Consider the following 26,153-nt stretch of genomic DNA (forward strand, 5'->3'; position numbering starts at 1 on the left):
TTTTTTGCATAAATTGCATTATTTTTTTCTCTCCCACTCTTCTAGGGTTTTGTTGTTGCTGTTCTCTACTGTTTCTTGAATGGGGAGGTAAGACTTTCAATATTTAACATCCCTCACCCATCTTCCTCATTTCATTTCCTTGGGGGAGTAACTGCTGTCCTAAACCTTCCCTCTAACTCATCACCTGCCATTCTCCCTGATACCTTAGGCTGAATCTCACAATTCTCAGCAAAAAAAAAAAAAAAAAGAGAGGATGTGTGATGTCTTTATTAAACCAGAATTTTGGTCATGCCAGAGATGATGACCCAGAATAACACTCCCTAACTGGGCTAGGGCTGTAGTGCTCTCCTTGGAAATGTCACCCCAGGTTCAGAATTTGGCACTGGTTTTGTGGAATTTGGCACTTGTTTCGTTAAACTTGGCACTGTTTTTGCCAGCCCACTCTTCCAGCCTGTTCAGTTCTCTCCATAAAGTGACTCTTCCTTCTGACATGTCCAGCTCAACACCCAGTTCGGTGTCACCAGGCAAACTGGTGAAGGTGCTTTCAACCCCACTGTTGAGACTCTTATGAAGATATTGAAGCACTGGCACAGGTCGCCCAGAGAAGCTGTGGCTGCCCCATCCCTGGAAGTGCTCACATCCAGGTCAGATGAGCAACCTGGGCTAGTGGAAGGTGTCCCTGCCCATGGCAGGGGGTGGAATTGGTTGATCTTTAAGGTCCCTTTCAACCCAAACCATACCACGGTTCTATGTTGAACAGTGTGGGGTCCAGTACCAGGCCCTGGAGGACCCCACTAGTGATAGGGTGCCAGCCTGAGTAAAAAACCTTGTCCACCACCCTCTGAGTGTGCCCTCCTTCCCATCTTGCAGGACACTCACCCACTCCACATCTTGCCAGCTTGCCCAGGAGAAGGCTGGGGGAAACAGCATCAAACCCTTTGCTGAATTCCAAGCTTTCACGAGTCCTTGGCCTCTCTTGCTGGCACCACCCAAGTGTTGTCAGCTTCTTTTCTGAGACCTGCCCCCTTCCAGCTGGTCCCTACACACACAGAGCCCAAGCTGTGCCAGAAACCCCCTCAGACCCTCCCCAGGTACCTTGCAAGCCTCACACTCCTCTCAGCACATGGCAGGTGCTGCTGCTGCTGGTGTCAACTTCCCACACTAGTTTTTTTTTTTTTTCTGATTCACCTGTTCTGATCTGCAGATTGAGATTCCTCTGCCTTTGTCTATCCAACTGAACACCTGAGATTATTATTTTCTCAATTAACAGAAAAAGGTTCCCTCCTCAAGGCCACCTTAAGAGGGATATCTGGAGTTCATCCATTTTCTTCACCACTGACACACATTTCTTGTGCAGTCCAACAGCAGCCTGTCTCTAAAATCCCTAGAATCACCTTCTTTTCTTCTTTCCAAGGAGTCTGAGTGCAGTAGGTGTTCTGTTCTTGCTCATCTGTAGCCTGCAACAGCTCATTTCTAGCACAAAAGGTCTCAAACTCCTTGATCCAAGCGATTCCTTTTCAGATAACAACCTCCAAGATCATCAAACAAACTCATAGGTCACCTTTGCTTAGTCAGGGTGACTTTGAAAGGCCCCACAGGGCTGTGAAAGCATTATTCATAGCTCAGTCAGTCCCAAGTAGCTCAGAGGGGGAGAGATGGATCATGTCTTGTTAGAATTAATGGTTGTACTCAGACTTCACCACCTGGTGTTGCTGGATATCTGAATCTCCCACCTACAAGTGTTGCTGCATCCGTTACCTTCCCTGAGTGCTAAAAGAACAGCCAAAAGGTCCTTTCTAAAACCAGCCTGGAGATAAACACCTTCCAAGATAACAAGCACAGTCTGTCAGATTTCCTGGAACCCCTTGGAAGGAGTAGGAGGGTTGTTGTTGGCCAAACCAACACAACCAGATTGATTAAAACCATTGTACCTCTCAAGACATTAGAGAATGGTAATTAAAAAGTGTCTTGTGTCTCACAAAATTTCTTAGGACAAGAAAGAGTTCACCTTTGGTATATTAATTACTCTGTTCAAGTTGAAAACACTATTTTCTATTTTATAGGGGTAATGTAAGTCCATACTCCACCTAATCTATAATTTTTACATTAACCAAAATAGGAATTTAGAGGTACTAGAAGGAGAATGCAAGTTTTCCTGCTGGATTTTTCCTCCCTATAGTTTTTGCCCATACAGTTAAAGCACTTGTTCAGCATTTTGGTTTATGATGATCCATTTTGACACTTCTTTTAGTCCAGGAAAATCTAGTAGTGACTGTTAAAGCCAAGAAGAGCATCTCTGTCACAGCAGCTCATTGAAGACTGGAAAAATATATTGGGAAAAATCTCTCTACATATTTCCTTGTTCTTGCATTATTTCATTCAGAAATGTGCTACAGGCTCCTGTCAGGAGTGAGCAACAGACCAAGTAAATATTGGTCTAAGCTCATATGATTTTTCTTATATTAAATCTTACCTATATATACTCACATGCTCACCCAGCAGGATTACCAGGAAGTTGGTGATGAACAAAAAGTACAAAAGCTATGGAATTATTTGCTTGTTCCCTAACTGAACTTCTAACCATGGATTGTTTTGCTCCTGGTGGTTTACTGTGGGTGCCCATAAAATACTCTCAAGAAAAGGAGGGTGTCACAGATGTCTGTTAATCCCAGAGCTGGTGTGTGCTTTGAGGGTATCTGAAAGCAGGAGGTAAAGTTTTCCATGGACATCCATCCATGAATGGCAGGCACAAGACAGGCTGCCCACATGGACAGGTTGTTTCCCTACTGTCCAGTACCTTTTGTTTGCTGGTTTCTTTGGCTCCTTTTTGTGTCTTTGATGAAAACAGGGTATTTTTTTCCTTCATGTTGGAGTTAGTGTTGAACAGGTCTTTGTTCTGGTCACCTCTGGGCTGATCCTAAATTATCTGAAGCCAGAGACACAGAACCTGGGCTGTAATTCCCACTACATGCCCAGACCTCTTTCAGCCGTGGAGAAACCACTTCAGATTTTGCTGAAGTGAGGAGTTTAACAACAGCCCTAAAAATAGCTCTGTGGAATTGTGGGGATTTTGCTAATCTTGATAATTTATCAGCATGTCCTCGAGCGGCGAAGTACATAAAAAATGACCTTTTGAAGTTTCTCCCTAAAGGTGCAATCAGAAATAAAGAGAAAATGGAGGAGCTGGAAAGTCAACCGGTATTTTGCTGTGGATTTCAAACACCGCCATCCTTCTCTAGCGAGCAGCGGAGTGAACGGGGGGACACAACTGTCCATTCTGAGCAAGAGCAGCTCTCAGATTCGGATGTCCAGCATAAATGCGGAGAACCTGGCCACATGAGCAGCTGAGGGAGCAAATCCATCGGGAGCAAACCAAAAACCGCCCCTCGAAACAGAAAAAAAAATGAAATAATAGTTTTGGCTGTGGTGGTGTAGGTCTCTCCTCCTTCTCCTTCTCCTTCTCCTTCTCCTTCTCCTTCTCCTTCTCCGTCTCCTTCTCCTTCTCCTTCTCCTTCTCCTTCTCCTTCTCCTTCTCCTTTCCTTTCCTTTCCTTTCCTTTCCTTTCCTTTCCTTTCCTTTCCTTTCCTTTCCTTTCCTTTCCTTTCCTTTCCTTTCCTTTCCTTTCCTTTCCTTTCCTTTCCTTTCCTTTCCTTTCCTTTCCTTTCCTTTCCTTTCCTTTCCTTTCCTTTCCTTTCCTTTCCTTTCCTTTCCTTTCCTTTCCTTTCCTTTTTTCATTCTCTCCTCTCCCCTCCTCTCCTGTCGAGGTGACAAAGCAAAGGAAATGTGTGTATATATCTCTTTTTAACAGTCACTGTAAATACCCAACTGTACTCAAGGCCATTAATGGGGAATGTTTAACAGACAAACAAGAGGCCAAACCCACCCACTCAACTGTTCCCATTTCAGAGCATCTGCAAGTGATCCGTGTCCGTCCAAAGTAACAAGTGGTTGCTGTGCAGTTGTGATCCTTGGTTGCCAAACTGATCCCAGTCTGTGAATGGACATGACTGTTGTCATTTTGCCACTCGGTTTCCTTTTTGGGTTGGATCTGCCTGTGTTTTTTTCCCCCCAGTCAAACATGCCCGAGCCTGTCCCTGTCTTTTGGCACGTGAATTTCTGCAGTGTTTCTCTTTTTGAGTCTTAGGATGGAGCTGTTGTGCTTGGGTTGATCAAACCGTTCAGGAAGATCTCCAGGAAATTAAGCTGGATTTAGTCAGACATTCCCAGTGGTCTTAAAGGAGCAGCTGTGCCAATGTGAAACTGCCTCTCACTTCAGGAACTTGAGGCAAGAGCAATGGGATCCTCTGTGTTTTTCTGTACCCAGGGACACTTCTGAGATTGTTTGTGTTCTAGCTAAGCTGTGAATTTTCTAAAAGGGCCCTGCAGTCGAGATTTACCTATATTTTTTTGGCATTGATTGACAGATTGATCATTTGGATTCTTTGAATTGCAAAAATAACTGTCCCTTCCCTCCCACCTTAAGAGCAAAAGTCGGTTCCAGGGTGGTCTTTCCCTGCAGATGACCTTGGACCCTCTGCATCTGTGGCCAAACGTGGTATTGGTGTTTTGGGGTCGTGCTGCCACACAGCCCATGGTGCCTCTGCAACCTCTTGGACTTCTGTGTATTGACTCTCCCCTGCCAGAGGCACAAGAAGGATCTGGCACAACATCCTGGAAGGTAAAAATCATCTGCATTTGGTGATCAGTGAGCAACTAAACTGAATGGCATGAAAGGAAAATTTAAGGACTTTGGAGGACTTCCCACACCTGGCAGTTTTGTCTCTTTTTGGACATTCTGTTTGTTTAAGCACCAATGGTCTTACTGCTTTTTTGGGGGAGGAACTAGAATGTTCTTTCAACTTTTGCCTTGTAGTTGAAGCCACGACTGGTACTTACCTACTTCAATCCAGTGTCAACGATGTCAATTCTTAAGAGTCTTTATACAGAGCATAAAGGCTTTGAGGACCATCCTAATGCTCACTTCACTTTGGATTTATGAACTGATATATATATATATATATATATAAAATATATATATATGTGTGTGTATGTGCATATATTAAAGACAAAAATGGAAATGACACTTTAAATGTGAAGTTTTGAACTGAAACTAATAGTAACCAGGAAATTCAAAATTCAGGCTGGTTCTTTGGTGTTAGTTGACATGATCATAAACTAAAAAAAAAAAAAAAGGAAAGACTTGGAATTTTAGTGTCAGCTGAGTGTGAGCTTTTAATTTCACTGGTTTTGTTAGTTAAGTAAAAAAAAAAAGTTTTAATGTCATTTTAAGCAAAGGTTTTTTAAAATAATCCTAGTTTACTTATTTTTAAAAGGAGGGAAAAAAAAGGCCCCAGAAAGTTGTGAAAGGAATATTAGTGGTAATAATCCTCAACACATGTAGTGCTTTATGGGGCATGATCTGCTCTCAACTGCAGCAGTTTAAATGAATGTAAAAATAATTTGAAATAGAAATAATGATTGAAGTTATATTGGTACAGGATCATGCTCTTACGAGGTGGTTACACCCCTGTCATGTGAAATCTGCGCTTGCACAGAGGACCAGTAAAGTGTTTAAACCACTTCCATTATACTCCAAGTTCTTAAGTGGAATTTATTTGATCCAGACACCTTTTTTTTTGCACTTCTGCAGCACTGATTTACTGCTCTGAGAGTAGAATTTGTCCCATTCTTCCCAGCTCTCTGCAGAAGTCACTCGAGTGTTTTTAACTGACGGATTGGCCCTTCCCCTCTCATTAGATGCTTCCAAAAAGCTGTTTGAGAAAGTTTCCCCTGCACTTGGCAGCCTGGACATTTTTGAAATCTAATGTTAAAAGAGCAGATAACATCAGGTTTGTGTTTTCTGCAGTTTGGGCTTTCACAAGCATTATATTGACAATACTGTAATTGTATTATTTAAAAAAAAAAAATCAAAAGCTATATTTTGCATGAAAGACTAGTAGCCAGTTTTCAAGGAGTTCTAATTAATAAATTAGAACTTTGGAGATAAAAGATATTGAACTAGCTGGAGACTTTTTGCCATGTTTCAGTCCAGAGCAAGAAGAAGTTTGGATCATTATTTTTTCGTGTACTTTTGGTGTTGTTGTTGAAGCTTTTCCTGAGTTTATTTCTGGATTTTGTTGTTTCCCTGGCTGTCCTACAGTGCTCTGAAATTTGAGCTGGTGGATCTCAGTCCAGTGCCTCGTGGGTAAATGTCCACATCACCAAAACCACCCTTGAATCCTGCACACTGGAGACCAGGCCCTCAGCTAAATTCAAATCAGTACAGAAAACTGTTACTGTTGTTGTCGTTGTTGTTAGAACAAACCCACTTCACTTAGGATTGGGATTTGGCTTTGGCACATTGTTATTACTATTTATTTTTGGTGGTCTCAGCAAGAGAATCCAAGGGTGGAATAAGTCATGAAAACTTGGCCCTTAATTCCTGGAGCCAATGCTCAGGAGCAAGACAAGTTGGAGTGCAGTGGAGGGGAAATTTCTGCTGTTGCAGACCCTCTTTTTCTTGCTCAAATTGAAGTCTTTGCTACCATTCACCAGCACCGAATTTCACAGAGGAAAAGGTACCTCTCGACATATTAAATGTACAATATATCACACAAAAAATCCCCTTCTGTCATAATTTGACTTATCTGAAGTGTTGCTGCACTTTGCAGATGTGGCTTTCCCTGGTCACCTGAACTTTCTCAGTGTTGCTGGTAAGATCATGCTTGAGGTGTAACTAGTTATTGCAACCAGACTCTGGTGCCCTGGCACAAATTAGCCCTCAAGAAACCCTCTCTGTTGAATGTAAGCTGCAGATGCTGCCCAGGTATGGCCACCACTCCCAGTGGCTGTTGTTCCCATTAATTCCAGGAGGGAAGAAACCCACAGGTGGTTTGCTTCCAGGTGTGTGTAAATATCAACTGAGTGTAACAGTGCTTTGTTTGATTTTTCACTGTGAAATATATTTTGGAGCAAGAAAGGCTGTGCTCTTAAAAACAAAACACAATTAAAATTGAAACAAGTGTGCAGTGCTCCTTGAGCCATTTTTTTTCTACCGTGTCCATAAAGTTTTTCCTGTCTAATTTTCTTATTTTGCTTTCATAAGTGTACAAAAACTTTCTGTGCTGCAGCTTTTGTGACTATTTACTGTATCTAACCACTGTTTGATTATTGACTTGTCAGTGTGAAGTGCTGGTACTACAGGACAATTAACATCCCAAAATGAACACCACAAACTATATTGTAAAGGACAAGGCTTGTTTCTTTGCTGCATGGTGACCTCACCTTCTTTACCTTCACCTCCATTTAGCATATCTGGAACTCAGAGCCCAGGTAAAGAAACTGAAATGCTTAGTTATGGGAATTTTTATTTCACGGAGGAAAACTACCCAAGTTCCTCTGCATCAGTTAAGCATTTGCATTTGAAATCCAGGTGTTAAAACAGGGTGGTGGGAGAAGGGACAGAGATGAAGGCAGGGGAGTCCAGAGTAAAATGCAATAGAGGTGAAGTTTGGAAGTTAAATTCAGACACTATATTTGGTGTCTGACTCCTCCTTTTCAGCATCTGTCTCTCATTGCAACTAAAAGACTGTGCCTTGCAACTGCAAGGCCAAAAACCACCAGAATTGGGCATGACCTGCCTGTGCTGGTGGTTTGACATCACATTTGCAAAGGTGACTCTCCCCAGACTCTCTCCATCATCAATGGCAAACAGGAGATACCTTCCAGAAGGGAATGCAGAGCAGTTCATGAAATCAACAACCAAGGTTGGAAGTTGAATGACCATCTGGTCCAACCTTCATGAGAAAGGGAGCTTAGTGAGGTTATTTAGCACCTTGTCCAGTCTCCTCTTGGAAACCACCAATGGCACATCCCTGGGATGTTGTTCCCATGAATGGCTGTTCTTACTCTAAAAAATTCTTTTCTTTTATCAAAATGAAACCTCTCCTGGTGCAGCTTGTACTTGTTCCTCTTCTATTTTTCATGTGGATCCTTGTGAAGAAAGAGCTTTACTCTCTTTGTAGCCACCCTTTTGGGACTGGAACAGTGTGATGAGGTTCCTACTGAGCCTTCTCTTCTCCTGGGAGAAACTCCTTCAGTCTTTCTTCACTGATCCAGTTGTCCATCCCTTTGACCACCCTCATGGTTCCCCTCTGGACCTTCTCCAGTCTGGCCACCTCTTTCTTGAACTGTGAGGACCAGAGTGGGACAGAATATAGAATTTCTTAGACTCCTGCTGGAAACCTGATCTGGGAGAATCTACTCTTTTTCCAACAGGGATGGAAGGATTAGTTATCATAGTTTGCCTTCACAGCGTCATTTTTGCAAAATTGTGGCTTTTCATAGTATTTTCATGTCCATGGTGGATGAAATTCTGCTTCTGAATAACATGAAGGCTTCAGTGCTTGCTTCTGGTTGTATGAAAGATTCAGGGGGTGTTTTCCTAATCCTATGGACAGAAGAAATGAGTAACTGAAAATAAGCAAAGCCAAAATGAGCAAGAGCAAAACATATCTACTCAATGTGAAGGAAGCTCTGGAGTTGCCATTATTTCATATTATAACATTCCCACTCCTAAACTGATCACCTCTCCTTTTCAAATTCAGTGGGATTTTCTTTTTCTCACCTTCTCTTCCCACTGGAAAGTTGTTGCAAAACTTTTCTCCTTTGGCAGTTAGAAACCTTTTTTTTCTGAATTCCAAGTCAAAATAATTCTGGGCTCTCTTAGGTTCCTTTTCATACCAGTCTTGCCTCCAGTTTCTCCCTCTCTTCCTGAGGTATAAACAGCTTTATTTCACATAAAGTCTGCAGTTTGTCCTTGGTCATACAGCTGAAAGATAAGACTAAAAAAACCCATGTTATTTAGCTGCGTTTGTTTCAGCTCTAATCCAAGTTTGGGCAGCAAAAACAATGTAAGGAATCAAATAAAGATGTGAATTCACACAGAATAGTAGGAAAATTACCCGGAAGCAGAATGCTAAGAACCCTGGGGAAAAAAAAAAAAAGAAAGAAAGGGAAAAATAAAAACTAAGAGATAGATTTCCAGTCCTTGAAAACCTATAAATGGTATTTGGTTTTTGAGTAATTTTCTTTCAGATAGGTCTAAAGGAAAGTAATTCCAATATTTTCCCTTTCTCCTTTCAGAGTTGATCTTGCAAGAGAAACTGTATCACTGCTGTTTCCCATCAGAGGCATAGGACACATACTCAGTCAAAATACTGCAAGAAATCATCGTTCAAATGGCCTAAAAGACACTGGTTGTGTCAGTTTGTGAGGTTTCAGTGCTCATGTATCTGACATTGCTACTAAATCCCTGCCAAATCTGGTCTGCAAACCATAAAAATGTCCAACTTTATTTTTCCAGCCCAGCTCTGACAAAAATTAGGTATAAAAATTTTAGTACCATAGAAAAAAAAAATGTCCAGAGTGACATTAGCAAACAGTGGCAATAAAAGAAGTGGAAACCTCATTAATTTAATTGGCTTTATCTGCCTTGTTATTTGAAATTGTTTTTCGATAGTGTTTCGGAAATAATTGCTTATGTCAGAGGTTTTTAACCTGTGGTCTGTGAAGACTTCAGAGCCCAGAGACTATTTCTGAAGTGTTCATGGGAGAGGATTAAAAAAAATAAGTTCATTTTTGTGTGTAGCAATAGATGTCTGGGAGGCTCCTGAAGAGCTTCAGTCTTACGTGTCTTTATGCAAAGGCTCCCACAGATAAAGACCTAGGAAGTTCAATAAATTCAGATTTTCCTCCTTGCTTTGATTATGTCCTTTCTTGATATTAAGACTTTCACTTTTGTTCTGAGGTTTTCCTCGTGTGGGCAGGGCTTCCAGAGAAATGTGTGCTTATATTGTCAATATTATACTTATAATCACTGCAGAGCAGTGAATGTGTCCTCCACAGAACTCTTATACATGGAAGGGAAGCAAGACAAGTAGGAAGAGCAGATAGAGCAGAATTTATGGACACCTCCATGAGGTCCTACTTGGCCTCCAGCTGCCAGACAAGATTGGAGTTTCTTACAGTTCCTGGGTCATATTTGTGAGCTCTGTGTGGATATCTAGGAAACAGATAAACTCCCTGAGTGGGATTCACTTCCAGACTCAGATACTGAACTTTATTATCTCTGTGAGGGCTGTGTCTCCTGGAGTCTTGTTTCTACGACTGTAAAATGTGCATAATGCAAAAAATACAACCAGATACCTGTTTTTTAGCAGTTTTCTTCCTTAGGAGTTAAATATCAAGGGCTATATTAGACGTGTGTCCCTTTCAACACCAGGCACCTTCAGCATTAGATGGTCTGGCCCACGGTTAAAGTCCTGGAAAAGGTCTTGTGTCCTCAAGCAGTCAGCTAAGGAGATACCCACACCACTCCAGACGTCAAGAGCTGAGGTGTCACCCCTTTGATCTGCTTTCTCCACTTTGCCTTTGTGGCCACAAGAGACAAAAGGGCAATTTCAGAGCACAAAAATCAAAACTCGTGTTTTTGATGTCCACTCAGAGGGGAGATGATTCACACTTTGCGAGTGTTCCTTTCCACCGGGAGGTCGAGGTGGCCAGACTGGAGACAGATGTTGACACTGTGCAAGCCTGGATGTGGAGATGGATTTTCCCTGGCAACTTTGCCTGGTCACTGCTCTTCTGCTTCACACATGCTGAGAAACAATGGCTTTGAAAAGCTTTGGGGAGGGGCTCCTGCTGGGTATTAGCAGCCAGATCTGAGGGAGGTGTTATGCCTGAGGGAGGTGTTATGCCTGATAAAGGCTGAGCAGAGTTTTCAGGAAGTCTCCTTCCCTCTGTCAGGTTGTGTCCATATGACCAGCACTTCTGTGTCCAGAAACAAACCATATTATACAGCGCACATGCAGTGAAAAAAAAAAAAAAAAAAATTAAGATTTTACCCTCTGCTTTCAGCAGTCAGGAACATGCAACCAGTTCAGAATTGCGTTTAAAGGACAAATTAGGAAGATCTGGAGTGTGCAGTCGCAGTTAATGATGCTCTGATGTTAAGCTCCGTGTATATCTGTACTAAAGAGCTAAATTCAGCTAAATACACATTGTACTTTGTGTATGAAAACACACCAGCAGAGCTTGAACAATGTTTTGAACCTCGTGGTCTTTCACCTTCTTATGGTTCGAATTGCAATTTCCCATTGGCTTTCTTTTGGGGAATTCATCCATGTGAAGAATTACTGTGTGATATGACACTGTGTGATCTGACACTCTTCAGTGTCTGAAATTCCTTAGGCTTCTGCATATGCCTTTCCCAATGGACTTTGTGCTTGCAGAGAAGTCTCAAGAGGCCTTTGTGTATCAGTATAATCTGTAAAAAACAAATATTTGGTGTGTTCATTCTCTTTCCCTTCTACTTGTCAATTTAGTGGCAATGCAAACCTGCTATAGCTCTGAGAAGTACCAAGTTATCGGATGGAAAGCTGTATTTTGGCTTTTGACTGTGTCAAGGTACAAAGTTATGGCCTGTTGGGTCTAATACTGACCTTTTTTGGTCAAAACTGGTTTAACTGGTAATGGGATTTGGGGTTATTCAGCTTTGTTATGAGGTGGAAACACAGATATCAATTGCTGCTTTCTAACCTTTTTTGTGTTTTGAGAAATTGTTTTTAACATGTATACTGCTGTAGATGACACAATAAATGTATTATCATTTTGTATAAGTCTGTTCTGATATAAAATTGCACCAAAGAGAACTTCTTGTCTGTGAAGTTACAGGGTAGTGTTTTTTTTTTTTTTCCTGAAGCAATAGGATGGAGGGGGGGTTTTTTGGGGCTGAAATTTGCTTCCTTCCTCATGAGAAGGAGTCCAGGGATTCTGCTGGTCAAAGTCAGTCCTGGACCAAACAGGAGTGAAGTATTTGCCTTTAATGGGCCATGAACCCTCTTCCTTCACCATCAACCAGGGGAGTTACATGAGGAATGTATTTACCACCCTGAACCAGTGTCAAACACGACTGGGGTCTAACATCACCAATACAAAGGCAACACACTCTCCTCTGCAACTAAAAGCCCCTGTGCCTCTGAGCTTTGATCCACAGGTCTTTGGGGACCTAAATATTATTTCTAAGGGATCTAAATAGCAGAAAAAAAAATAATCTGTTGTCCTCAAACAAAGACTTCGTCAGTTGGCAAGGGTGAAAAAAGATGAGTGTCTGTAACTCCTGATATGCTTCAAGGCTTCATTTCTTTTATAGTCAAACCTAAAGAGTTTAATCATTAGGTTAATTTTAAAATATCAGGTACATTCACACCACCAAAACAGATGATGATCTATTATTTCTGATATTTTTTCTGTCTTTAACCTCTACCACAAGCTGCCACAAGCTGTCCCTCGTGGATCTGTGAATCTCCACTCAGGATCCATTTTTCCACTGTTGTCCTCCCTCATTGTTCAGCCAAAGTCCAGATATGTGGATCCTCGTCCTTTGGTGGGGAAATGGACACACATTTATTGGAACTGTGGTTAGAAACGTGGTAGGGAACAACCAGGGCTGGGGGGTTGGAGATCCTCATCCTACAGCACTGCTGAGGCAGGACCTGGGATGAAAGGGGGTCTCGGGCCCATGGGCAGGTTGGGTGTTGGGAGGGACAGGGTAGATATATGGATTTCCTTTTCTGCTGTGCTTCAGATCCCTGGAAATGCACTTTTACATGAATTTTCTGTGACCTAAAGCAGCTTCAGCCCCTTTTTTAAAGGTTGGATGACGGGGCACAGGACATATCTCTCCTCTCCACCCTGTGCAGAAGGGTTGCATCACTCAGCATCTTAATAATCATGGAGATCAGCAAATGTAGATCAGAGAATCTGGAAAAAGCCTAATTTCTAAAAGTCACATCTAGTCTAAGTGATTTTTTTAAGGCTCCTTTTATAGTTAAGATGCAGAGAAACAAAAGGCACCTCCAAAAGTATTTCAACTCCCTCCAGAAGTCCTTTGTAAGTACCCACTGTTTTAAAGGCACAATACCTCACTACAGCAATTTGCTCCAAAAACCAGACACCTGGTTTAAATGAGGAAAACCTCATTCACAAGGTCTGTCAACACACCAAGGAGCAGAGCACCTTGAGTTCAGTTGCATTTTCTGCAGTTGAAAAAAATCTTACTCAGACACTCCAATAATTCTTGCTCTGGGTGCATCAGGCAGCCTGGGGGAAGCTCTGCATTGGCAAAGCAGGTAAAGCTGCCTGCTGGGAGGATTTCTTTTAGTCTGGAGCCCACACAGTCAAACTTTCTGAAGAGGTGACACCAGTAGATTTAAAATTCTACTCTCTGAGAGGAATTTCAGTTACATTAACAGCCTGTCTTTGCTGCAACACCCCTCCAAAAAAAACCCAAACCAGCTGAAACAGCTGGTTTTGATCTTTCCAGGTTGTCATGCAGTTTGTAAAGGAATTTAAGAAAAATAATACTTGAAGTGTTAAAACTATATAAAAGACACCAGAATATTAGAGGAAGAGAAAGCAGATTTTCCTGGCTGATATAATTCATTAATCCATTGCAGCTGCCCTTTATTAGTAATTTAATTCTCAGGACAGGCTGTAGCTCAGGTTCTCGTTGGGTGTGAGCAGGGGGCAGTGTTTTGGAGCACAGATCCAAACAAGCCGGCAGCATTCCCATCTCCAGGAGAGGGCAGTGGCTCCACGCAAAACAAAAGCTTGCGACAACCTTTTGCTGCCTTCCTTGTGAAGGAAGATATCCCTGAAGCATTCCCGACTCCCACACACATCATCATACCCCCAGGTGTGTCCTCGAGAAGGGATCAGCAACCTTTTCACAGCCCAAACAAAATCTTTATCCGTGAAACTTTTGCACATCCCAAGATCATTAACCTTCTTTTTTATGTAAAGTCTCAAATGAACTATCCAAAGTGACACAAATTAAATTTCCAAACTCACAAAAGCTGTAATTATCACTTGTATTTTATAGCTGTACATCACACAAACGTGTTCTCATCACAACGCTTTTTAACGGATTGAAACAACACAGGAGCAAAGGTTACTTTGACAAGTAAAACTGATAAGGATTCTGATCATCAGAATAGACAAAATTACAGAATAGACACACAATTCATTGGGACAGATGGGCCTAATTAATAAATAATTCATTTGAACCATATTTATAGAAACGTGGACAATTCATCTCTGCTCTAATAACAGAACTAGAAATGAAGCACCTAAAACCAACAAAGAGCTTTCCACGAGTCAAATGTCTGTTGACCTAAATAATTAACGAAGAACAGAGCAAACTGAGGGACTGGAACACAATTTTTTTAAGCTGAACAGATGCTGCAGTTCACAGAAATCCAGGATGTGTGTGGATGGCTGTGCTCTCCAGCAGTGCTTCCAGGTTCTCCTGGGAATGGTCCTGCCTTGAAAGGAGCTGTAGCTGTGTCTTGTGTACCTGTCTTTACTTTTGGAGAGGTTGAGGTAGAGTCCAACTCAGTCCCGAAGAAAGAGGGAGGTCACCCAAAGAAGTGATGCAAGGACAACATTGGTTCTGAGCTTTACTGGGCCATACTTTGCCTCACTGCCCTCACTGCTGTGTGGATAATTCTGTCCCCTGAAACACCATCGAGTGGAGTGACAACGAGCTGAGAAACGCTGAGACAATCACAGTGATCACAGCAATTTAGTCCTCAAAGCCAGGTCCCCCCAGAAAAGCCCAAAAGCACAGTTTAATTGTGTGTTTCATTGATGGATCCAGCTAATCCTCGGGGTTGTGGTGACAGGTCTGTTCCAGCTCACAAAGAGCAGCAGCTGAGCTCTAAAACCAGGTTTATAAGTCATTCTGAGCTCAAGGCAGCCCAGCTGGACACTGCATTGAGTTTGTTCCCATTTCTTTCTTCATCCATACTCTGCCCAATATTCAGCTGATCCATATTTTCCCATGGACAAGAGAGGGTTTGGGATCCTCTGACCTAATTTGATCTCTTTTCAGTAGGCATGGAAGGTAAAAACCCAAGCAGATATTGTAACTACCTGGTTTTTTGTGGTACTCGAGACACCTTGAGATTCCTTTTAAAGGAAGTTGTTGTTCCATTGGTGGTGCTTGGCAAGTTTCTGTGCTTAATTCCCACTAAACTGACTCAAGCTGTCTCAAAACAACACCTGTAATTCTTATGACAAAGCTTTGCCTCCAAATAACTCTTTCTGTGGCAAAACTTGGCCACCAAATAACTCTTTCAAACGAAGATTAGGAATAGTGCACTTGAAAATTGGAAAATTTGGGAAACACTACCAAAGACATGACAAACGTGCTGGGTCTGAGGAGACTTAATGTGGGTTCTTTTTTTTTTTTTTTGGGGGGTGTTAATCTGTTGATTCAAACTATCCCTAGGCCTGGCTTTTCACAACAGAACAAATGGACTTTATATACTTAAGGAGAGAGCCAGGGTTGGGATATGAATCTGTACCAGGTGAGAGAAGCAGCTCACGTCCAGGACAAGGAATTTACAGAATTCACACCATGGAAAGCCAAAAGGATCCAGTTTGCCATCTCCTAGGCAGTACATCCCAATGCCACAGCTAGAAAGCCTCAGACAGTAGTTACACCATTGTGGTACCCAGATGTTTTCCTTTTTGGGCTGATTTTTTCCAGCAGTGACAACTGAGTGACGTAGTTGACGGGACTGTTTTCCCTGGACAAAGTCCCGTGTTTGTGGGTGAAGGTCAGGTATTCCTGATACTGCCACTTGCACAGTTGTTTCTTCAGTTCACTTTGAACCTGTAGAAAAGGGAGTTCAAAACAAAGAAACAGAAAATTCAGGCCTAGTGGACACTGAAGGTAAAATATGGATGTCAGCCTAACTACTTAGCCCAGAGTCACAAAGGCACCAGGAAAACCAGGATTAATCCTTAACACATTTTTAGAACACCTTGAACTGTGTCCCTATTCACTTTTGAAAATAAATAGACCCAATGTCAAAAATTCAGAGGATGACATGTAGAAGTACATTAAAAGAGAGGCTTCCTCCACCAATCCAGTATTCCCAGTGCTATCCCAGCAAACTCAAGGCCCCTCAGCACAGCCGTGTATAAAACCCAGCCCTGAGTTTCATTCCATGGAAATAACACCTTTCTTGGCAGCAGCACAGTCTCTCACATTGTCACATTGTCACAGATACTCAAAACTGGAGAAACACACACACGGAGAAAATAATAATTATTATTTCTGATTGCAGGGAGCCACAACAGATGCACTGCCAAGTGGGAACGAGTGGCCAAGCTGCTCCAGAAGCAGTTTTCCCAAGCAGCATGGACACAAGCCAACCCAACATGATCTTGGGAGCAGAGATCACACCCTGCCTGTCCCTTTTTTACCACCTCCTGGATTTGTGTGTTGTGAGATACAACATGGGAGCTATTAAATCCTGTTGGCAAGGAGTCTGTGGGTACAGAGGGCAGATGGGAAGGAGAGCATTCTCTATTTATAGTCAGTCTTGAAGGCCCTCTCTCAGACCATTATAAATTGTTTTCCTAAGTAACAAATGTATTTTAGGCATTGTTCATCCATGGGTAGGATTAATTGCACCTTTAGCCATCCCTATGAGGTGCTGGAGCATGTCCAGAGAAGGGCAATGAAGCTGGTGAAGGGTCTGGAGAGTCAGTCCTGTGAGGAGCAGCTGAGGGAGCTGGGGGTGTTCAGTCTGGAGAAAAGGAGGTTCAGGGGAGACCTTATTGCTCCCTACAACTCCCTGCCAGGAGGCTGTGGGTGGGGGTCAACCTTTTCTCCCAGAAAACAAGTAGAAAACAAGAAGAAGCGGCCTCAAGCTGTGCCAGGGGAGGGTCAGGTTGGACATCAGGAGGAATTTCTTCCTGGAAAGGGTGGTCAGGCATTGGAAGGGGCTGCCCAGGAGGTTTGGAGTCCCCGTTCCTGGAGATGTCCAAGGAAGGACTGAACATGGCACTGAGTGCTCTGGGCTGGGGGACAAGGTGGGGATTGGGCACAGGGGGGACTTGATGATCTTGGAGGGCTTTTCCAACATTAATGATTCTATAAGAAGTGTCCACTCTAATCCAGAGGGGAGACTAGAGCCACTCTTAGTTGGTCATTCTTCTCACCTGCCCTACACACTTTTTCAAGGGTGAGATGTGTTTTTAAATTTTTCTCACCAATTTTGGTTCATTCTGCTCTTTTGGGGAAAGTGCCAGCAAATTTAGTCAGGTTTGGAAATGACAGGAACAGGTAAAATGTGCTACAGGGAATTTCTCCAAATTCTAACAGTGTTATAAAACCAGGAAAGGAAGGGTTTGAGCAAAATTAGTGAATGCTCAGGGCCACGCTGGAAAAGGGAAAGGGGAAAAGGGAAAAAGGGAAAATGGGGGAAAAAAGAGAAAAAAAAGGGAGAAAAAAGGGGGAAAAGGGGGAAAGGGGGGAAAAAGGGAGGAAAAAGGAAGAAAAAAGAGGGAAAAGGGGGGGAGAGATGGGGGAAAAGAGGGGAAAAAAGGGGGGGGAAAAGTAGGGAAAATGGGGGGGGAAGGAGGAAAGGGGGAAAAAGGGGGAAAATGGGAAAAAGGGAGAAAAATGGGGAAAGGGGAGAAAAAGAGGGAAAAGGAGGGAAAAGGGGTAAAAAGCAGGAAAAAAGGGTGAAAAGGGGAGGAGGGAAAAGGGAAAAAAGGTGAGGAAAGGGGGAAAAAAGGGAAAATAGGGAAAAAGAGGGGGAGAAAAGGGGAATAAAAAGAGAAAAAAGGAGAAAAAGGGAAATGGGAGGAAAAGGGAGGGAAAGGAAAAAAGGGAAAAAGAGAAGGAAAAAAGGAGAAAAAGGCAGAAAAAAGGGGAGGAAAAGGGAAAAAGAGGAAAAGGGGAAAGTGGAAAAGGGAAAAAGAAGAAACTCACTAGGAGAAAATAAACTTAAAGGAGCATCACAAGTTTTCCATGGAAACACCATCATGACAGACATGAGATACAAAACAGGAGACAAATCCCTGCCAGGAAAGTCAGGAACAGTTTGGGAAGGGTCACAGCTCCAAAGGTTGTTTGTGTCCTCCTGTCAGAACTGGGTGAATACAAATAAAGGCAACAAAGGTACCAAAGGAAAAGGAAAGCTCTGGGGATGTCAGGCTTTCAGCAGCAGATCAAAGCACTGATCTGGTCTGAAAATAGGAAAAGAAATTAAAAGCAAGAGGGGCCCGTGGGTTTTAAAGGTTTTGATGATCTTATTTCCTCGTTACTCACCTCTGCGTTGGAGAAGCAGTAGAGAAGAGCGACAACAAAACCCTGGGACAGGGAGGGCAGGGAGGAAAAAAGCCAATAATCAGGATTTAAAGTATAGAATCAATGACAGACAGAAAGTTTCATGCACAGTTTGAGTAAGATAGACAGCAAAAAAATATAATGTTTTCCATTATATAAGTCAGGTGATGTGGCACTATTTATTGTGTTTTCATAACAGAATTAAATTCCTCAAAGGACTAGTGGTACTATATGTATATTATTGCCCTTGTATGGAGACAGTAAGGACTGATTTGCTGTTTATTGTATCCTACAAACAACTTCTCCCTCAGATAAAGGAGTAGGGGCATCTGTTTTCTTCTAATCTATATTTACAATAGTGAATAAAGTTATTACAAAGTGTACCATACCCTCTCAAATCCATGATATTCTTCTGACTAGCAGTATAGCAAAACAAACCATGAAATATTAACGTGATTCACCACTCCTAAAGGGTAAGGGTAGAGAAGGTTGTTATATATTCTCCTTATTTCTCCATTCCTCTTGTTTTTATTATATGTGAAATCATTTTCCATCAGTTCACCTTAATCCACAGACTGGTCTTCACAGAACTCTTGTTATTCAATTTATTCTTGTTATTCAATATGTTGTTATTCAATAAAGGTAGATGTTATATTTTTATTTTTTTTTTTGCAATTATTAATATGAAGTCTGACTCAGAATTCAAAAGCAATATGAGATTTCAAGTAATTAGGGAACAAAAACCAGGAGAGCCGCTGAAGGAGGAAGATGGAACGTGCGTGTTGGATTTGGACACATTGATAAAACCTGCTGTAATAACCAAGCTGGGGGTGTGGTGGTACAGATTAAACCTCTTAGGATTGGTCAACATTTTGTCCATCTTACCTGGAAGGAACCCAAGCCCAGCTCAATGTAAAAACGAGCTTCCAGCCCGGTGCTCTCTGGGAAAAATGCGAATACGATGTAGTGCACTCCAAAGAGGGGGATTAAAAGCAACGTGGATTTAGCAAGTCTCCTGCAAAACCAAGGATTAAAAAACAAGGCAGTGTTAGAAATATGGCATTAGTGACAGCATTTTTATGTTGGAGCATATTTTAATTCACAATGGAGGCAACTACATCCCTGGAAAGATCCCCATTAGCTGTGAAGTGGCTCATAAACAACAAGGACTGGGTTTGGTTACCAGAACATCAACATCAAGCTACTGCTAGGAATTTTAAGGAAATTTAACTTAAATCTGCATCTTTCTCTATGTGGCCATTTGTGGATTCGTTACCTGACATTTAGTGTTTACACTTTCAATCTGGGTCCTTTCACAGCTGCAAAACTTTCTGGTTCACTTTTCTCACTGTCCCCAACCCACCCCACCCTTTTTCCCCTGAAGAAAGAGAGAGAGAGAGGTGATATTTGGGATGAACGGGAACATTCTCATTGTTATTTCTCCTGGGAATTTCTCTCTCTGTTAGAGGAAGAGGAGAACATTTTGTGCTGCTGCCCATAAAATATTTCTCATATCAGAACAGGTCAATATTAAGAAACCCAGAAATACTCACATGAAGTGGCTCGAATGGCTCCCTCCTCCCTCTTGGGATTTCAGTTTATGGACTAGAATTCTGATCACATTAATAAATATAATAAAGTTAATCTGAAAAGACAAGGCAAAACCTGTAAATTTATTATTGGTCAGGAGGCACCTTCAGCTGACACAAATAACTGAAAATCCCCAGTCAGAGGAAGTGCACTGCCATAAACCAGAGCAGATCTCAGACCAAATCAAGAGCATTAAAAATAGTAATTATTTTTCCCACCCACATATATTTATACATAAAATAGGGTGAAAATTATACTGAATTAATGTAGATCTACATATCTCAAGCTCAGAGAGAGTAATAATATATTTTATTTATATTAATAAATATTATATATATAAATAAATAATATTATTTTATTTATATTAATGCTGTTTTTCTCACCAGCAGCTCACAAGTCTTACATGGTTTTAACAGTCCCTTCTGCTCCCATCATTGTTTGGGATAGGGATTATAACAGATACAGATCTGAATGACATACTACTCTCTCCCTAAATTTAGGTGGTGTAAATGGGTGGATAAGGGAGATTTCTTTGTCTTAAGTTTACATCCTAAGAACTTATTTTAAAAAAAAAAAAAATCAGATAAAATTATTTTTAAAATATACCGGAAAAAAATATTTTAAAAATATACTAGGAAAAAATATTTTAAAAATATATCAGGTAAAATTATGTATATGCAGATACTCAAGGGAAAATAAAAAAAAAAAAACAAAACAAAAAACAAACATACTAATACAGTTATCAGGATGGGGCCCTTGATGATCCATAAGACCACTCCATTTTCATCATCATCCCAACATCTGAAATCACAAACAAAACAGGTCATATTATCTGTCCCATGTGACCTTTTACAACATATAAATCACTTTTATACAGAGAAAGAAAGTTTAAATCCCTGCCTAAATGTCCCTGACAGCACTGGTACCCTCACACCTCTCTAAAATCTCCATGTAACTCAATTTGAAGGAAATTTATTCTGTAAGAATAAAGATTGAAAAACCAAAGCAAAAAATCAGGAAATTTGTATTTTCAGGCTTCTTTCCTGCTCTTCTCACTACTCTCCATCATTCAGCTGAGTTCTGAGCAGGAAGGTGTAAAACAGTCACTTTTCCAACTGATTATCTGTGTGAAATGACCTGGACGCCTCCAGGACAGCTTTTAACAAACAATATTTATATCTGGCTCTCAGATTAAAAGATTAAAATAGAATAAAAATGAAATAATTAAATGGAAACAAATTAACAAGACATGATGTGTTTGTTTGGGAGGTTCTTATTTGCAAAGATTAGGGTTAGTAATATATGGCTGATTTTAAACAGAAACAGCTAATTTCTTAAAACGTAATAATTTCCTTATATATAATTATATAAAGATTATAATTTATTATATTTTCTTATAATTGTATACAATTATATAAATAATATATTTTCTTAAAATACAATTATTGCAGGTCTGGCCATTAGGGAACTAAATGAAATTTCAGTAGTTACCACGGGTTTATTATCCCATATACAAACATCAAAATCAGAAGAATTAAACCTATTTTCTCACAGACTTCCATATGAAGTGTAAAGATTGGAAGCAGAACTTGGGAATATGTGGGTTTTTTCCTTTTTTTTTTTTTTTTTTTTTTAATACCTCTTTTTTCCCCACCAGCAGAACAGAATGCCATAAAAAACCAGGATATCCTCATCTCCCTTTTCCAAGCTCTGACTTACCCAGTATTTTGTTGGTGGATTCTTGTAAGGACCCAAGCAAACAGCACAGCAGCAGGAGCTCCTGGACAAATCAACACAGAACACAACAATTATTTGGAATACTGTGTCCCATGGAGACTTTATTCCAAGCAGGTTCACGGAGCAGCAGGTTGGATGCACATTAAAGGACAAATGATGGGTCAGACAATTTTAAATAACTTTATGAAAGAGCTTGACTTGTAACTTGGGGGAAAAAAAAGGCATACAAGGGCAGAGGAATTTAAAAAAAGCAAAGGAGAATAAGGGGTGTTGTGAAACTACATTTTCAGAAATAAATGTTAAGAATTACTTTAGGTTTGCCTATGAATTACAAGCCTTTGTGAAGCAGCAGTAACCATTTATTTACCTGGAGCTCTTTTATCCTGTGAATTGTGGCCAACATACAACTTTTTGTACACTTGGTGGAAGAATTCACATTTTTGTCCTCTATTAATCACTCTGGACCCATCAGCTGATAAGAATTCCATGAAAACTTAATTAAAGCCAACAACTAATGATTTCTATTCCCACTTTTTACTGCTTATCCTTCTATCCTTCTACATTTAAGACTGATTTTTTTTTTAAGAAGGCCTATAAAGTAGGAATTGCTTTTGCTCTCTTTCTGTGGAACTGAATTTCCAAAGACCAAGTGACTTTCAAAGCTACAGGAAAAAAAAAAAAGGGACTCCAATCTGAAACAAGTGACATTTTCACTGATAAATAGACAGAAATAAAGGTAACATCTTTCTAAATACCATTTGAGATCTTCAAAAAAGGCCTAGAAGGTGTTCTTCTAAATTTTAGACCTTTGCTAAAGTCCTTTAAAGCTGGGACCACATTTAGTTCAAGTGGTCTGTTTAATTAATGAAGAGAAATATTTACATCCATATCACCTAAGATCTGAGTTACCCCTGAGATGTCTCTCCCCTTCCATTTATTCCAGAAGTAAATGAGGATATCTACATTATTAATTGAGTTGTTTCCTTTGTTATCTCAATTTAGCCATGATTAATCAAGGTCTGAGAGTCTAACTTCAGACAGTCATATTTGGAACAGCTCAAAAAAATTGGATTACATTATATAAAGTCTGAGAATCTCAATATAAAGGATAAATTAATATTTACTTGAGGATAATTTGGATTTCACTGCTAAGGCAAAAAAATGTCATTGTAACTGCTTAATTTGGGTCCCTCTTTTTTAAAATAGCTGAGGTGAGGCACGGGAATATCTGAGAGTCATAAAAACAACTCTCTCCAGTGAAAGAAATTTTAGATCTTACACATTCCTGTTCTGACAATCAGAGAAAATTTTAATTGCTGTAAAACCTCAGAGAATTTCTTAAAGCCAGGAGTTATCTTAAAAGGGAATTGTTTGATTCCTAGGCCTGAACTCACGGGATCTAAGATTAATCTCTCAGGTTCTGTTTCCTAAAAGCAAAATGCCAACTTTAAGTTAGTCACCCAAACTTCTTTAGTCAGTGGAGGAAGACAAAGTGTTTCTAAGATGTTATCCAGCCAAATTAGTCATCATCTTGAGGACTGGATTAATCACCCCTGTGGTGAGTGGTGTAAATAACCAATAAATTAAATAAATAACATAAGAAAGGCAATACAATGATGTGTGATTTTCATATAACAGTACTGAATAAATGGGCAACTCTCCTCAGAATGGTGGCACCTCTGACAGGCACATTTTGTCTCAAAACACATATTTTATTTATTTCTGACAGTAAACAGAGATGGTAGATAGCACAGAGAGGGAAGGAGTACTGACCCCAGCCAGTGACTATGAACCACCACACGAACTGCTTGTTGGAAACAAAGGTCAGCAGGAGCAGGGTTTGCAGGTAAATCCCTTCAATGAGAAGCCAGAAGAAATTGGCCAAAATACTGAACTGGAAAAATGCCACAGCAGCCTTACAGGCAACCTGGAAGGGCAGGGAGAGAAAAATATGTTAAATCTACTCTCATTATGGCTGGTTTCTCTCCAGACAGATGCAAAATTCAATATTAACCACACAAGAACAAAGAAATTCTAACAATATTTCCATAGGTTTGGGATTCCATAATTTGAATTGACTTTACTTCAGTTTTTTGAAAGGGAAACACTGAGTTTCTCTCACAGAGTAAATTCTTTGCCAGCAGAAATTGTTGCAGCCTCATTAGAGACATGTACTTTAGATATCAAAGCTGAGTGCAGCCATAGAGCTTGGTCTTTGTGTTGTTTGTTTTAAGATTTCAGTTCTAGCAAACTAAAGAGAAATGGGACTTAGGAATCCCAAGAATTAAATGTTAACTCGAGGATAAAAGAGAGGGGAGGTTCAGTACCGTTGACATTAGGCAGTGGTCCATGGTTTCATCTGCAAACAGAACAGCATCTTTGGTGAAAACAGCAATTGCTCTCAAGATAAAGGAGACAAACAGGTGCATGTGGATGTAATTCCGTGTACAGTGGAATTTTCTGACATGGAAAGAGAAAACAAAAATTGTTCTTCAACAGAAATTTCTCGTGGTCTCAGCAAAACTCAAACTACCAACACCTCCCGAAGCAAACAAATGACCTGTCACTGTCTGAGAGGGAGACAGACATGAGGGAACAGAGCAGTTATTGTCTGTTTAAGCTAATAAAAATTCCAGTGTAATTGTCCTTGAATCACCACACATTTAGAGGAGATGCCAGAAGCAGAGAGTAACTGTGGGACTCTTGGGCTGTATTACAATAATGTCTTTTAATTATTCTAAATAACATTTTTGTTGAACGAGCTTGCAAGAGGCTCAACAAGCTCCTCAGCCCCTTTCTGGTCAGAGAGAAGAGAAGGTTGAATGGGTTTCAGTCACACCTTGTGAGGTGGCTGCCAGAGAAGGGGTTGCCTTGCCCTAAACTACATTAGTTTGGAGAGAAGCTGCTGAGGGAGCTGGGGGGGGCTCAGCCTGGAGAAAAGAAGGCTCAAGGGGGACCTTCTCACTCTCTACAGCTTCCTGAAAGGAGGTTTTAGCCAAGTGGATATCAGGCTCTTCTCCAGAGTAACTAGGACAGGACAAGAGGAAAAGGCCCCAAGTTGTGCCAGAGGAGGTTTAGATTGGATAGCAGGAAAATTTTCATTGTGGAAAGGATTGTCCAACACTGGCACAGGCTGCCCAGGGAAGTGGTTGAGTCACCACCCCTGTGGGTATTTAAAGCACATGTAGATGTGGCACCTGGGGACGTGGTTTAGTGGTGGCCCTGGCAGTGCTGGGTTAATGGTCGGACTTGAGGACCTCGAACACCTTTTCCAACCTAAATGATGCCATGATTCTATTTCCCTGAGTTGCCCTGTCCACAACTCTACCTTGAGCTGAAGGAATCCCCTTCAAGGCTTGGACATATCAGCCTCATGATCCTGGGATGTGACCTTTGAGAATGCCAACCCACCCCAGTTAGGAAGCGGCTTCTGTGCTCTGCCCTCCTGTCTGCACAGTGTCTTTAACTCTTGTCCAAGAGCACTGGAACCAGTCAAACCCATTTCCTGATATCTGACATCATCAGATGTAACATTTAAATTTATTTAAACCTCTTCCTGTAGCTCTCAGCTCTGGTAACCTTTCACAGAGGGAATGAACAGTTTAGAATCACCTCTGGTTCAGGGCCATGAGGTAGTGTTTCTGCAGGGTATGTCCTGCCATATGCTGAAGGAATTGTTTTCTTATACTAATAGTGATGTAAGTTTGGGCACTTCCACTGTATAGTGGCATTAAAGAGACTAAATCAGACTGCCCAGGCAGCTTGGATTTTTTAACATCTGCAGGGAAATATTACAGCACAAATAGAGAAAGACCCATCACCATCAACAGAGTTATGTCTTAGAATGATTAGAAAATAATAATTAAAAAACCACACAAAACAAAACCATAGAGGATCTGATAGAAATTAAGACAAGACTATCTTAAGACATCCTGAAAAAGAGCCCATTTATATTTACCTGAAGGTAGCAAAGACAATTAGAGCTGTAACGAGTGAAGTCACTGATGCTGCATAGCCAGCGGTGTAGACACGCCAAAATGCAGAATAATAGGATTTCTGGGGGGAAAAGAGACACAGTCTGATGCAGGGGATTCTGGAGGATGAATGCTGTGGGTGCTTATTTCACCAGGACACATTTTCCCTCACTGGTCAGTGCCACCACCCCTGTGCTTGAGATCTGCTTCAGGTTTTTCCCCCCGTCACAAACATGTTTTCCTTTAAATCCTGCTAAACCTTACACAGGAGAGAGGTTTCACAGCCCACAGGTTCATCTGACCCTTTTGACCATGTCTTACAGGGAAATTTTTTAACTTTTTTTTTTAAGTAACTGCATTTTCTCCTGTTGGTTCCTAAAGAGTCTGGGGCACTGAAAGCTCCTGGTGGGTGATTTGTGAATCTGTCACTTCAGACCTGAGCCAGACTCAATAAACATTGATTTTCATAAAGAGCTATGGCTGAAAGAGAAATAAAACTTGCAATTTGTAGGTGAAACACTGAGAAACAACTCCATCATATTGTGGAGGTGAGAAAGTTAAAGCCAAGAAAATCACCTCACAGTCAATGCTTTGGACAAACAGTTCATTCCATTGCTATAAACTGTAACACTATAAACTCTTTA

General features: G+C 41.0%; 2 protein-coding genes across 11 annotated transcripts in view; one reads left to right on the plus strand and one right to left on the minus strand.

Annotated features, from left to right (window-relative positions):
- Window positions 1–11,711, plus strand: part of ADCYAP1R1 (ADCYAP receptor type I) — a 149,797-nt gene extending 138,086 nt beyond the window's left edge. For 4 of the 9 annotated variants that reach the window (XM_032683656.1, XM_032683685.1, XM_032683693.1 and 1 more), the window contains 2 exons: window positions 46–87; window positions 3,152–3,488. In XM_032683656.1, the coding sequence (XP_032539547.1) occupies window positions 46–87; window positions 3,152–3,340 (231 nt within the window). In that variant the 3' untranslated portion in view covers window positions 3,341–3,488. Of the gene's footprint in view, window positions 1–45; window positions 88–3,138 lie in introns of all 9 variants that reach the window. The other 5 variants (XM_032683675.1, XM_032683665.1, XM_032683639.1 and 2 more) reach the window with 2 other exon arrangements.
- Window positions 11,712–15,319: 3,608 nt separating this feature from the next.
- The window catches only part of LOC116789848 (vasoactive intestinal polypeptide receptor-like), a 29,673-nt gene continuing 18,839 nt past the window's right edge, over window positions 15,320–26,153 (minus strand). For both annotated transcript variants that reach the window (XM_032694134.1, XM_032694132.1), the window contains exons 5-13: window positions 25,494–25,591; window positions 23,863–23,995; window positions 23,309–23,462; window positions 21,518–21,578; window positions 20,530–20,599; window positions 19,762–19,853; window positions 19,094–19,223; window positions 18,191–18,232; window positions 15,320–15,739 (exon numbers count right to left, since the gene is read on the minus strand). In XM_032694134.1, the coding sequence (XP_032550025.1) occupies window positions 15,551–15,739; window positions 18,191–18,232; window positions 19,094–19,223; window positions 19,762–19,853; window positions 20,530–20,599; window positions 21,518–21,578; window positions 23,309–23,462; window positions 23,863–23,964 (840 nt within the window). In that variant the 5' untranslated portion in view covers window positions 23,965–23,995; window positions 25,494–25,591 and the 3' untranslated portion in view covers window positions 15,320–15,550. The remainder of the gene's footprint in view (window positions 15,740–18,190; window positions 18,233–19,093; window positions 19,224–19,761; window positions 19,854–20,529; window positions 20,600–21,517; window positions 21,579–23,308; window positions 23,463–23,862; window positions 23,996–25,493; window positions 25,592–26,153) is intronic.

This window comes from Chiroxiphia lanceolata, chromosome 1 (genome assembly GCF_009829145.1).
Source record: "Chiroxiphia lanceolata isolate bChiLan1 chromosome 1, bChiLan1.pri, whole genome shotgun sequence".
NCBI lineage: Eukaryota > Metazoa > Chordata > Aves > Passeriformes > Pipridae > Chiroxiphia > Chiroxiphia lanceolata.